This window comes from Sorex fumeus, unplaced genomic scaffold (genome assembly GCF_029834395.1).
Source record: "Sorex fumeus unplaced genomic scaffold, SorFum_2.1 ptg000009l, whole genome shotgun sequence".
Taxonomy (NCBI): Eukaryota; Metazoa; Chordata; class Mammalia; order Eulipotyphla; family Soricidae; genus Sorex; species Sorex fumeus.
The window spans coordinates 23,020,849-23,033,811 of NW_026606066.1; the positions used below are offsets into that span (position 1 = coordinate 23,020,849).

The 12,963-nt window shown below is 40.1% G+C and overlaps 1 protein-coding gene across 2 annotated transcripts in view; it reads left to right on the top strand.

The window, feature by feature from the left end:
• Positions 1 to 12,963, top strand: part of UBR3 (ubiquitin protein ligase E3 component n-recognin 3) — a 178,775-nt gene that overhangs the window by 156,897 nt on the left and 8,915 nt on the right. For both annotated transcript variants that reach the window (XM_056110292.1, XM_056110293.1), the window contains exons 33-35: positions 4,966 to 5,090; positions 10,724 to 10,831; positions 10,964 to 11,089. In XM_056110292.1, coding sequence (XP_055966267.1) covers positions 4,966 to 5,090; positions 10,724 to 10,831; positions 10,964 to 11,089 — 359 coding nt within the window. The remainder of the gene's footprint in view (positions 1 to 4,965; positions 5,091 to 10,723; positions 10,832 to 10,963; positions 11,090 to 12,963) is intronic.

The window sequence follows — 12,963 nt, forward strand, 5'->3', positions numbered from 1 at the left end:
CGGAGGTGGTGTAGTTGCCGACCATCTATCTTCACTCCCATTCCTTCCCATTCCAGTCGTCGCATGATGTTCTCGAGGGTGGCACTGAAGAGTTTCGGTGAAATGGTATCACCCTGCCGCACCCCTCTCTTGACATCAACGATCACTTCTTTGTAGAATGGTGAGATCCTGGTAGTGAATCCGCAATACAGCTCACGGAGGATCCTGATGTATTGGGCTTGAATGCCCTGATTGGCTAGGGCTTCAATGACCGCTTCCGTCTCAACAGAATCAAAGGCCTTCTTTAAATCAATGAACGTTAAGCAGAGCGGCATCTTGAACTCCCGAGAAACCTCAATGAGCTTGGTTACCGTGTGGATATGGTCGATGGTGCTGAATCCTTTGCGGAACCCTGCTTGCTCGCATGGTTGTCCTTCATCTAGTGTTCTGCCAATCCTATTCAGGATGACTCGAGTGAACAGCTTGTAGATGACAGACAATAGGCAGATCGGGCGATAGTTGCCAATGTCATGGATGTCTCCCTTCTTGAACAGTAGTACGGTCCTGCTGGTTTTCCATTGGGACGGAACCTTGCATTCAGACAGGTAGCGAGTGAAGAGCCGAGCCAGTGTATTGATGAGTACTGACGGCAGGTTCTTCAGGTGTTCAGGTCTGACCTTGTCTGGGCCGGGTGCTGTTTGCTTCTTTACCAACGAAATGGCGTGTCGGATTTCGGAAGGGAGAACGTTGGGAACGACATACCCATCCTGTGGAATTTGGTATGTCGGCAAGTGGACATGGCTATCGAAGAGATTTGAGTAGAAGTCATGGATAATCTTCTCCATTGCCGTTCTGGAGGATGTGATGGATCCATCAGGACGTCGGAGGGCAGTCATCTTGGTCTTATAGTTGGCGAAGGACAGGCGGGCGTTACGAATACTTTTCCCGGCTTCTGCCGCATCTATCAGTACTTCTGCTCTTCTCTCTTTGAGGTCTTCCTTGATCGCATCTCTGCACTGCTTTGCAAGCTCGGACGTTAACTTGAGGTTGCCTGAGGCATGCGCCAAACCACGCTGGTGAATTAGCTCAAGAGTTTTCGAAGATAGGCGACTTTTTGTGGCTATCTCTCTCTTGGCGTTCCTCGCACATTCATGGAGGTGCTGAACCAGTCGATCGTATTCCTCGTCAATGTTGTCAACAATGGCATCTTCCCATGTTGCCGCAATAGTACCAAAGAGTTCCCAGTTGGTGGTCATTCTGGGAGTTCTCTTTTTGAACTTTGCAGCCCTTTCTCCCCGCTCTGTGAAGTAGAATTTTGCACGAAGGAGACGGTGGTCCAATCCCGTTCGAAATTTTGGGACAACAGCGACATCAGTCAGGCAAAACCGTCGATTGAATATGATGTGGTCTATTTCGTTGTGGAATCGTCCACCGGGAGACTCCCATGTCCATCGTTTAGATTCTGCCTTCTGGAACTGTGAGTTACCATGAATGGTCTTGGTCGACATGATGAACTCAGACAGTCTCTCACCCTGTTCGTTCCATTCTAGGCCATGGGTCCCGATGTGAAGTTCTTCAGCTGATCTTCTCGGTCCTATCTTGGCATTAAAATCACCCACAATGATCTTGTAGAAGGTGTGGTCTTCTTTATAGAACTTCTCTAGCTCCATGTAGAACTTCTCGATTTCTCTTTCATCATAATGAGATGTTGGTGCGTAGACAACGAAGATAGAAACTGCAGGCAGTGAGCCACATCTATTCAAATGTAAACGTCCGATTCGGGTTGTTAGGCATTCGAATGAATCAATGCTCTTGGCCAAGTTTGTGTTGACAAGGACACCGACGCCTCCAACACCTCTTTTATCGCATGTTCCGAGGAACAATTCTTCTCCGGTGTCGAAAACAGCATGGTGAGATTCGTGCCTTCTTGTCTCGGTCAGACCAATGATGTCGTACTTGATCATTCGCGCTTGTACCATCAGGTCCTCGATGGATGCATCTGATGCTAGCGTACGTGCATTGAAAGTACAGACGATCATTTTTGTCTTTCTTCGTTGTGGCAGCCTAGGTCGGCCTTGAGATTTTGTCGGCCTCTCCTTTCTCATCCTTCTCAGTGCTGCCATGTCGGTGAAGCCTTCAGGGTCAGGTGAATGAGACCAGTTGTAGTTACTGGTTTTGGCATATCGAATACACAGCGGATAGCTTGCCAGGCTCTTCCGTGCGGGCGGAATACTCTCGGAAGCTTGCCAGTCTTTCCGAGAGGTATAGAGGCTTTTGGGGTGGCCTCTAATCACCCTTGTAGGTGTTACCATATTTGAACCCTATCAAATATGGTACGACAATTCCAGAAGATGGGTATTTAGTGTCTTATGATGTGTCGCGCGGCCGGAGCTGCCGCGCGGGTCCGGAAAGCGTCCTGGAGTGTGGCGACGGCTGGGTAGTGGAAGTAGTGTCGAGAGTGGAAATCTGCCAGTGGGGTATTTATCTGAGTAGGGTGGGTCTCCTGTGCACAATTCGATCCCTGGGTGGTTGATGGAAGCAGACAGGGCAGGGTAGGGTGGGGCTCCTGATTAGAATCCCTTCGTCACCTGTGGTGGTAGGAGCAAGCAGAGAAGCTCTGTCCCTACTTGGATAACTGTGGTAATTCTAGAGCTAATACATGCCGACGGGCGCTGACCCCCTTCGCGGGGGGGATGCGTGCATTTATCAGAATCAGTTATGGTTCCTTTGGTCGCTCGCTCCTCTCCTTTTAGTAAATATCAGTCATAAATATATTAAGAGGACAATGAAATGATTTTTTGTTTGTTTCTCCTTTGAGATGCAGCTTTATAGTTAAAAATCAGATGTTGGTATGGAGAAATCATCCTGAAAAATCTTTGTTTTAAAAAGAGTAATGAGAGACCAGAGAGATAGTACAGGGGATAAGTATGTGACTTGCATGTGACTGTGCCCTGTTAGGTCCTGGCACTGCATATGGTCACCCAAACACTGCCAGGAGTGACTTCTGAACATAGAGCCAGAAGTAAGCCTTGAGCACAACTGGGTGTGACCCCCAATCAGCAACATCATCATCATCATCATCATCATCATCATCATCATCGGGTTGGGGTGATAGCTCAAAGGGACTAGAGAGCATGCTTTGCATTCTGGAATGCTCTCCAGTACCACATGGTTTAATCCCCAATACCTCATGGCTTCCCATGCTTCTCCAGGTATAACCCAGGTGGCCATCTGGCACTCTTGGATTGCCCCTGGTAGTCCCAGTCCCATTGGGTTCCATGAGCATTGCACTGCCAGGCATGAGTATTGAACCCTCTGGCCCAGTTGGTTGGGCTGAATGTCTCTGGATTTGCCCTGTACTTCCTGATCATTGCTTAGGAGCCCTTCCTCCCCCATGTAACCTCCACCCCTTCACCAGATGATATTCATATAGAGATGTGAATATAGACCAAAGTAAAATAGTAAAATAAAGTAAAGGCCCTCCCGTTGTTCATCGATTTGCTCGAGTGGGCCCAGTAACGTCTCCATTGGAGACTTTGTTGTTACTGTGTTTGGCATATGGAATACATCACGGGTAGCTTTCCAGGCTCTGCCGTGCGGGCGAGATACTCTCGGTAGCTTGCCGGGCTCTCCGAGAGAGGCGGAGGAATTGAACTCGGGTCGGCCATGTTGGCTGTGTGCAAGGCAAACGCCCTACCGCTGTGCTATCGCTCCAGCATAGACCAAAGTCAACCTAAAGTCAACCTGCAGCAAACTATAAACTATAGACCAAAGTATCAACCTAAATTCCTTTAGCCTATTTACCAGTGTACTTTTTTGTTTTTTGGGGTGTGCTTGAATGGTGCTTGGGGCTTACTACTGCCTCCCTTGAATGGTGCTTGGGGCTTACTACTGCCTCCCTTGCTCATCAGGGGTGACTCCTGGCAGGGCTCAGGGTACTGTACCGGGTGTCTTGAATCGAACCTGAGTAGACCGGGCAAGGCTAGTTCCCTACTTGTTGTATACTGTCACTTCAGCCCCAACATAAGTACATAATAGTTATTCAAAATGTATTATCTTACCCTTTTTTGTTTGTTTTGGGGCCACGCCCAGCAGTACTCAGGGTTTACTTCTGGCTCTGCACTCTGAAAATGATCCCAGAGAACAGCTCAGAGTAAGCCCTGAGCACCATCAGTTGTGGATCAAATCAGAAATGATAGACAAAAGTTATGAAAATGGGATTTCATATAATTGAATATAAAATTTATATCCCCAGGGTATATGAATCCTGCTTATCTTTTTATCACCTGCACTAAGCATAGTATAGAGGGGAAAAAAAGGATGAATTAAATAAAATAAAAATAATCTGTAGGCTCTGAGATTAGTTAGTAGTTACCAAAAAGGAAGAGAGGAAAGGCAAATTAGAACAGAAGCCAAATTGTATGGTAGATAGAATTGGACTTATATATGCATATTAACGTTCAGTGATGCACACATAAAATTTCATAATGTTAAATCACAGTGTTACTTCAGTAAAGTAAACTATATTCAGAGTACCCAAAATATTGGGGCTTCTTTTTTATTGGACCTTTCATATTAATATTATAACATGTTATGGTATATTTATACTAATTTATGTTAAGATCAATATCATACTAGAGGTAGATGAAATGTTAGTGTTAAATAAGCAGACATTGTTGTAAATACCTCCTGTTCAGTAAAGGGATTTGCTGAGGTAAGTAGGTGTTTCAAGGTTGAATGGAGTTGTCACTCTTCTAAAACAGCACACTTTTTACTGTGACAGATACCTCTTGTTTACTATTCTGAATAAAGATAATTTGTTTTCACAATTCAGCTTTGTTGGGTTGCAAGTATAATTTATTATGTTCTTATTTAGTGTTGGAAAACATACCAGTTACATTTGTGAAGAAGGCATACTTTTGAAATTACCTTGAGTACACAATATTTAGATTTGAAATAAATAATGCTCTTCTCTTTTTATTGTAGATCACTTCACTTGCATTGTGAAGGTGCTTTTCACTCTGCTCTACACACAAGCTCTTACAGCACTTTCAATTAAATGCACAGAGGATGATCGGTCAGCCTGGAAACACAAGGGAGCTCTCAAAAAGGTTAGTGTTTTGTTTTGTTTTGTTTTGTTTGAAATTGAAGCACTCTGATTTACAGAGTTTTCATAATTGAGTTTCAGTCATACAATGTTCTAACACCAGTCCCTTCACCAGTGTGCTTCCCTCTACCACCAGTACACCCACTTTCCCTCCAACCCTCAACCCTACCTCAATGGCAGATATTTCCTTCCTTCCTTCCTTCCTCCCTCCCTCCCTCCCTCCTTCCATCCCTCCCTCGTTCCATCCCTCCCTCCTTCCCTTCTTTCTTTACTTCCTCTGTGGTTTACTGTTACTGATAGGATTTATGTATAGCACTTTACCACTTTTCAGTACCACCTTTCAGCACCCCCCCCCCCCTTCAGAGTGAACGATTTCCTTCCACCGTTGTATTGCCTCACTTACCATCCCTTCCAACCCTCCAGTGGCAAGCTTCTTTCTGACCAGTTCTCATGTTCTTCATTTCTCTTGCTCTTGGGCGTTTGTTATTTCCCTACCATATTTCTTCCTATTCCTCATATAAGAAAGATTATTCTAAGTCTGTCCCTCTGATTCATGGAGAGTATTCATTCAACATGATGCTCTCCATATCCATCCATGTAGCAATAAACTGCACGGTTTCTTTCATCTTTTTATGGCACAGTAGTATTCCAGTGTGTATATGTACCATAGTTTCTTTATCCAGTTACCTGTTCTTGGGCACTCCATATGACTCAGCATTTCCACTTCTTGGAATATACTTCACAGACCCAAAGGTTAGTGTCTTGTCTGAATTTGTCATTTTGCAGTTTGGTGATCTCATTTAGTTTGTGAGATGAATGAGAGTAAGATGTTTGAAAGACTGAACAACATTGTAATTGGAAATGGAGCTTCAGGCTAACAGTGTTTAAAATATTTTCCTTATACTTTTTATGAGGTCTTCTTATTCTTTATTCCATTGTATTTGGGGCTGTTTTGATTTGATTTTGCTGCTCTTAAAGAGTTGTGCCAACACAATGAGCAAGTGAAAAAAATGTCTCCAGACATACTTATTTTACTTCTCTGCTTTTCTTCTCTTCATTTTCTAAAAAGTTTTTTAGTTAGAGACTTTCTGTTAAGAGCCTTTAAAACCAAAATTTCTTAATCTGTGTTCCTTTTCTGAGGTTTCCTTTGTTTTACTGGGGAGCAGTAAAGGATCATTGCATATGGTATATCACCCCAATGGAGTTTAAGAATCAATGTAATTTAGCTGGAGCAACTGCTCCTCAGAGCATCTGTTATATCTCTGAGCTGTGATCCTTCTGCTTACTGAACTCACACACCTTTGACATCACTTCCAAAGTCCACTCCTGTTTCTAGATTTTTTATTCATTGGATTCAGAAATACCCTTGAACTTTACAAGCTTACTCTGGTTTATTCCTAAACATGCTTCCCTAAGACTTCTTCTGTAGTACTGTACTGTCCTCCCATTGTTCATCGATTTGCTTGAGCGGGTACCAGTAACGTCTCCATTGTGAGACTTGTTGTTACTGTTTTTGGCATATCCAGTACATCACAGGGAGGCTTGCCAGGCTTTGCTGGGTGGGCGGGATACTCTTGGTAGCTTGCCGGGCTCTCCGAGAGGGGCAGAGGAATCGAACCCGGGTCGTCCCAGGTTAGCTGTGTGCAAGGCAAACGCCCTACCTACTGTGCTATCGCTCCAGCCCAAGACTTCTTCTGTATGTAATTTAATTATTTTCTTCTTAAATTTTATTTTTATTTATTTTTCAGTAATTTTTTAAGTAATATTAATGTGTATGCTTTAGGCACACAATTGTTATGCAGCATTACCACCACCAAAGTTCCATTATTTATTTTGCCACCACTGTCCCTTCCCAGATTCTGCTCCCTCTGCTCACAGTGTTTTTGTCTGAAACTCCTCTTCTCGCATCTCAGTTCTGTTGACAGGGTCTAAGAGTTTGTTTTCATTGACTCGTCTGTTCCCTCATTTTGTCCATGTGTGAATGACATCATCTGGTATTTATTTTTCTCCTTCTGACTTACTTCATATAATAGGACACTGTAGTTTCATCCAAGTTGTAACAAAAATACAAGATTTCATCCTTTCTTATAATTGAGTAGTATTCCATTGTGTATGCATACCATAACTTTAACTAATTACCTGTTGTTAGGCACTTGAATTGGTATCATACTTTTCTGATTAGAAGAGTTTTTGGTGTAAAGTGGTCAACCATACGTTTCATTTGATTTTCTGATCTGATAGATTACCTGACAAGTGTTATTGCCTAGTAAAGAAATGTTGATATTACTTATTAATGATTTAAAATGGCTTGCTTAGTGATATCATTTGTTTTTATGGAGGAAAGTATTGTTTCATGAAATACTTTTCTGTTATACTTTTAAATCTGTTCAGAAAATGTATATTTAATTTAAAATGTTTTTGATCAGTAAATAATAACATTGATTAAAATTAGGGTATCTATGGTAATATTTTGAATTTGGATAGATTTTGTCAAATTAGCTAATCCCTGACTATGTTTGTAGTTAGATTTTGTCAAGAACTATTCTGATTCAGTTTTACAAACAAGCTTTGCTTTTTTATTCAGTGGGGCATCCTTCCAAATTATGCATATGGTATATGTCATGTCTGAAAGTGATCATCCTGCTAATTTGTCTGGGGGGGGTCACAAGATATATGGAAAAAATAGTTTTCAAACAATGTCATTTTTGTAGTTTTGAATCAGGAATTGATCGTATCACATGGCTTCATTGTGGCAGGAAGGGGAGGTGCAGTTTATTATCAAAAGAGATGTGGCCAGGCAAATTCCAAGACCACAAAATTTCTTTTAAAAAATATTTTTTATTATAACACTGTGATTTACCAGGCTGTCCATAATACAGTTATTTCAGGCATTAAATGATCCAACACTAATCCCACTACCCATGTGCCTGTCTCTCTACCAGTATCTCCAGTTTCCCACATACCAACCTCAGCCTGCCTCCTTGCAGGTACAAATAAATCTACTTAATATTATTTGTTACAATACAAAGGCAAATGAATTGTTAAGACTTAGATTAATAAGAGTCAATTTGAGATAATTGTTTTATCTCACAATGATGTTATTGAAATTACTGTCTGAGGATCTACTGGGCTGGTTGGTGCTAGTTGAGCCTTCTGTGTTACTCTGTAGACTCACTAACCTTGGTGGGCTTCTGTGCAACTTTCCAATCAGATATGCTGTGATCTACTGGGCAGAAGGTACTATGGAATTTTGACCGCTGCTGGGCTATGCGTTCCAGGAACTGTACTGTTTGGTGACTTCGAAATTTTGATGAGGTTCAGTTATGGATGTAGGCCTTTTTTTTTTTTTTTTTTTGGTCAGAGGGTATTAGGTATGACTGCAGGCTGCTGAGCCTTCAGGCAGAAAGGGGAACCTGCCTGCCCCATTCCTAGAAGGCCCCAGAGTTCTCAGCCTGGATCACTCTACCTGGGAAGATTCTGTGCTATCATGTTCTTTAGGAGATGCGATGCTGGGCAGTTTCTCTGCTGACAAGATGGTGTGTGAGTGGGGGTGGGGAGGGGTCCAAGATAAAATTTTCTAACATCAGGTATTTATTGTTCAGGTTCTTACTGGTAAAGAAATGATGTGTACAAAATATAGAACATAATTCTTGACATTTTAGAATTTATAGCCTATTTGGAGAGACCAGAACACCATGAGAGCAAGTGAGGGAGTACAAAAAGACCAAATATTATCAAATAAACTCTAGGGTTCGGACTATTAATGTGTAAAATTTCAAGATAAAGTTACAATTCATGTTTGCTCGATTCTGTTTTACAACCTAAAAAGGAGAACTGGTCTAAAGAGGTAGCTCAGAGGGCTGGAATGAATGTCTTGCGCATTCAAGGCCCCAAGTTTAATCTCGGCACCACATGTCTGCCTCCAACACCACTTGTGGCACTGGTGTCCCCCTGTAATGTCAGTCAAGTTCCTAAAGCTCCTAACCATCAGGACTGCACTGCCAGGCCTAGGAGCTCTGGAAGAGCCTCCCAGATGCCAGGCATTGCTGAGGAACCTGTGCCCCCCAAATATCTTAAAATTAACACAGTCTCTGTCTTACCTTTCATAGACCTACTCAGTCTGGAAAGAACAGTTTCTAGACTGATAGTTTATAGTGTGGTTATTTCTAGATTCCATAGATTGCAGTCTATTTTATTTCTCTCATGTTTCTTACAAATCCTAGTTCTGTTACTATTCCATGACCCAGCTTATAAATATATTCTCGCACATATGTCTATAGAATTTATGTGAGAAATAATGAAATGACACTGAACTATTTTCTGACATAATAATATTTTTGTTTGTTTCCTGAGCTCTCTCCTGTTGAATTTTGGGAGAAAAATTAAATGTCTGTTTGTTTCAAAAAATATTTTAAAATTAAAATAAAAATAGAATTAAAAGGTAGAATAAAAACATTATAAGTAATTGATTACTTTATCTCATTTCATACTTTATTGTAATATATAGCAACCTCTAATATCTCAGCATACTCAAAAAGAAACATTTATTTATGTGTAAGGATTGTGTTGAAATAAGTTTTACAAATAATCATTACTTTTCTTTTTCTATAAAAAATATGGTTGTTAAACCTAATTAAATTGCATATTTATGTAATTATCTATTAAATTTTTTAATCAATATATTGACCTCTTTTAACATTTGAATGTTTTAACCAATCCTGTTTAAGGAACTTGGAAAATTGTAAAAAAAAATTGTGATCCATATGTTCTTCTGTTTCATGCATATGTTTTTTAGACACGATAGTGTATATGTCCTTTTGGTGGCTTTTTAAATGTTATAAGTATTTTCATTTAGTTCAAATTTGTCATATTCATTGTCTATGAAATATTCTGCTAATATGTCTTAACTTAGGTTCTATTGGTCATTTCTAAGTTTTTGCAGTTATTATGTACTCCATTGAATGTATTGGTCATATATCTAATATTTTTCTTTTGGATTATTTCTCTTCAGGAAAAATTTTCTGGAGTGAAGATTACATGATCAAAGGATATTTTGCTTATTTTGATTTGTGCTTCCTTATTTAAGATAAATTTAATATGCTGATATCTGTTTTTGTTTTAGAGCCAGATCTTATATTGCAACTACTAACTTGGCACTTGGGGGTTACTCCTGTGGTTCATGACGAGGATGATGTAGAGTGAGGGATTGAACCTGGGTTCCTGTGTATAAAGCATTGGGCTCTAACCCATTGTGTTATCTCTGTGGTCCCCTATATGTTGTCTTTTAAAATTCTTATTTCATTTTATTCTATTTTAGGGTCAGTGGTTTAAAAACTGTTATTAGTCGGGTGTCATACATGAAATTTTCCAGCACCACACCCTCCACCCACCCAAGTGTCTATGTCCATCTACCATTGTCCCAGTAAGCTATCTTTTTAAAGAAGTATTTGCATAGTTTCAGTTACCTTACCTAAGTTCATTATAAATTAAGAGAAATACTATTGTGTACAGATTTGGGGAATTGAAGTTTATATATTTGAAAATAAAAGTGTAATATTATACTGTATTCATTAAAAAGTACTCTTTCAAATGTACATTTTTTTATGACTGGTGAAACATATATTTTAATTTTTCCAGAATATGTGTGATGCAGAAAAGTCTCATGAAGTGTTGTTGAGTTTTGTAATAACTGAACTGTCTAAAGGAAAGTTATATAATGAAGAAGGAACTCAGGAATGTGCAATGGTATGTTCTCTTTAAACCTGAATATAGTGATTATTTAGGAAAAAATACTTATATATTGTCTTAATTATGAACATAAAGTTTAAGCTATTATAGAATGAATTATTCAGATTTTTTTTTCTTTTTTCACGTTAGGTTAGTCCTATAGCCTGGTCTCCTGAATCCATGGAAAAATATTTACAGGACTTCTGCTTACCTTTCCTCAGAATCACCAGCCTTCTTCAGCACCACCTTTTTGGAGAGGATTTACCTAGCTGCCAGGTATAATTTGGAATAGAAAGTAAGATCTATGCTTTTATAATTAAAAAAAACTATTGAAGGAGAGGGACATATATAGGACTTCATTCATTTGTGGGATATATATGTATATATATATATTTCAAAAACCTATATGAAACCAATATCCAAGGTCAGGGAAAACGGGCCAGAAGACTGACGAATAGTGTGGGAGATGGAGGGTAGTTAAGATAGAGGAGGGTCCATTTTGACAATACTAGTTGGAAATGATCTCTCTGGACAAAAACTGAGTGTTGAAAGCAGGTAAAGGGATATAGATGATAACTTATCAGCATCTATATTGCAAACCATAATGCCTAAAATGAGAGAGAGAAAGGAGAAAAAAGTGAGAGAAGAGAGGTGCCTACCATAGAGGCAGGCTGGGATGGGGGGAGGTGACATGAAGGGGTGGGAGGGAAACTGGGGACTTTGGTGCTAGGAAATTACACTGGTGAAGGGATGGGTGTTGGAACATTGTGTGACTGAAATGCAATCATGAACAATTTTGTAATGCTCTCACGGTGATTCGATAAAAAAAAAAATACTCATACTCAATATTTTAAGAAAAAAAAACACAGAAAAATAGCTTAGACTGTGGTTACCAGAGGTGAAGTTGGGGAATTGGAGAAGCGATCTAAAGGTACAAGCTTCCACCTCAGGGTGTCTCACTAATAAAAATTTAAATAAAAGGTAAAGGTAAAGCCCTCCCGTTGATCGTCGATTTGCTCGAGCGGGCCCAGTAACATCTCCATTGGAGACTTTGTTGTTACTGTGTCTGGCATATCGAATACTCTCGGTAGCTTGCCGGGCTCTCCGAGAGGGGCGGAGGAATCGAACTCGGGTCGGCCATGTTGGCCGCTTGTAAGGCGAACGCCCTACCCGCTGTGCTAATAAATAAATATATAAATAAAGGTACAAGCTTCCAGATGAATACGTACTTGACTATAACATGATGACTAGAGCTAACATTCCTGAATAATACATGGGAAAGCTAAGAATAAATTTTGGGTTGTATCATAAAGAGATGTTTTTCCTCTCTTTTTTTAATTGCATAAGTATTAGTAGATATTAACTGAATATTGTGGTAATCACTTCATAATTTTTTAAATTTTATACTGACAGCCAATGTGTTTTTTTTGTTTTATTTATTTATTTATTTATTTTTGCTTTTTTGGATCACACCTGGTGATGCTCAGGGATTACTCCTGGCTCTGCACTCAGGAATCGCTCCTGGCAGTGCTCAGGGGACCACACGGGATGCTGGGAATTGAACCCGGAGTTGGCCCTGTGCAAGGCAAACGCTCTACCCGCTGTGCTATCACTCCAGCCCCAGCCAATGTGTTTTAAATTTTTTTTTAAAAATTACATTTCTTCTGCCCCAAGTTAACTTTCACTTTCATAGTTTTTTTAAATTTGTTTTTGGTTCATACCTGGCAGTGATCAGGGCTTACTCCTGGTTTTATACCCAGGGATCACTCCAGGTGGTGCTTCTGGGACCATATGGGGGATGCCAGGAACCAAATCTGGGTTGGCTCCATGCAAGGCAAACGCCTTAATTGCTGTACATCTCTCAGACTCCTCACTTTCATAGTGTTGCTTGATTCTATGTACTGTATTCGTAAGATACGTAATAGCACTATTAAAAAATTAATAGTGTAAAAGAAACCATACATACTTAAGAAACTTACATTTAGAAGTTTCTAACTACTATGGTACTTAAAAGTTAAATTTCAATGAGAAATAATACAGGAGAATTTGGATTTATAAGCTTGAAAAATTGTCTCCTATTTCTTTTTCTTTTTCCTACCTGCTCTCTTCCACTCATCCTCCCACCTCCTTCACTTTAATTGACTGGGTTA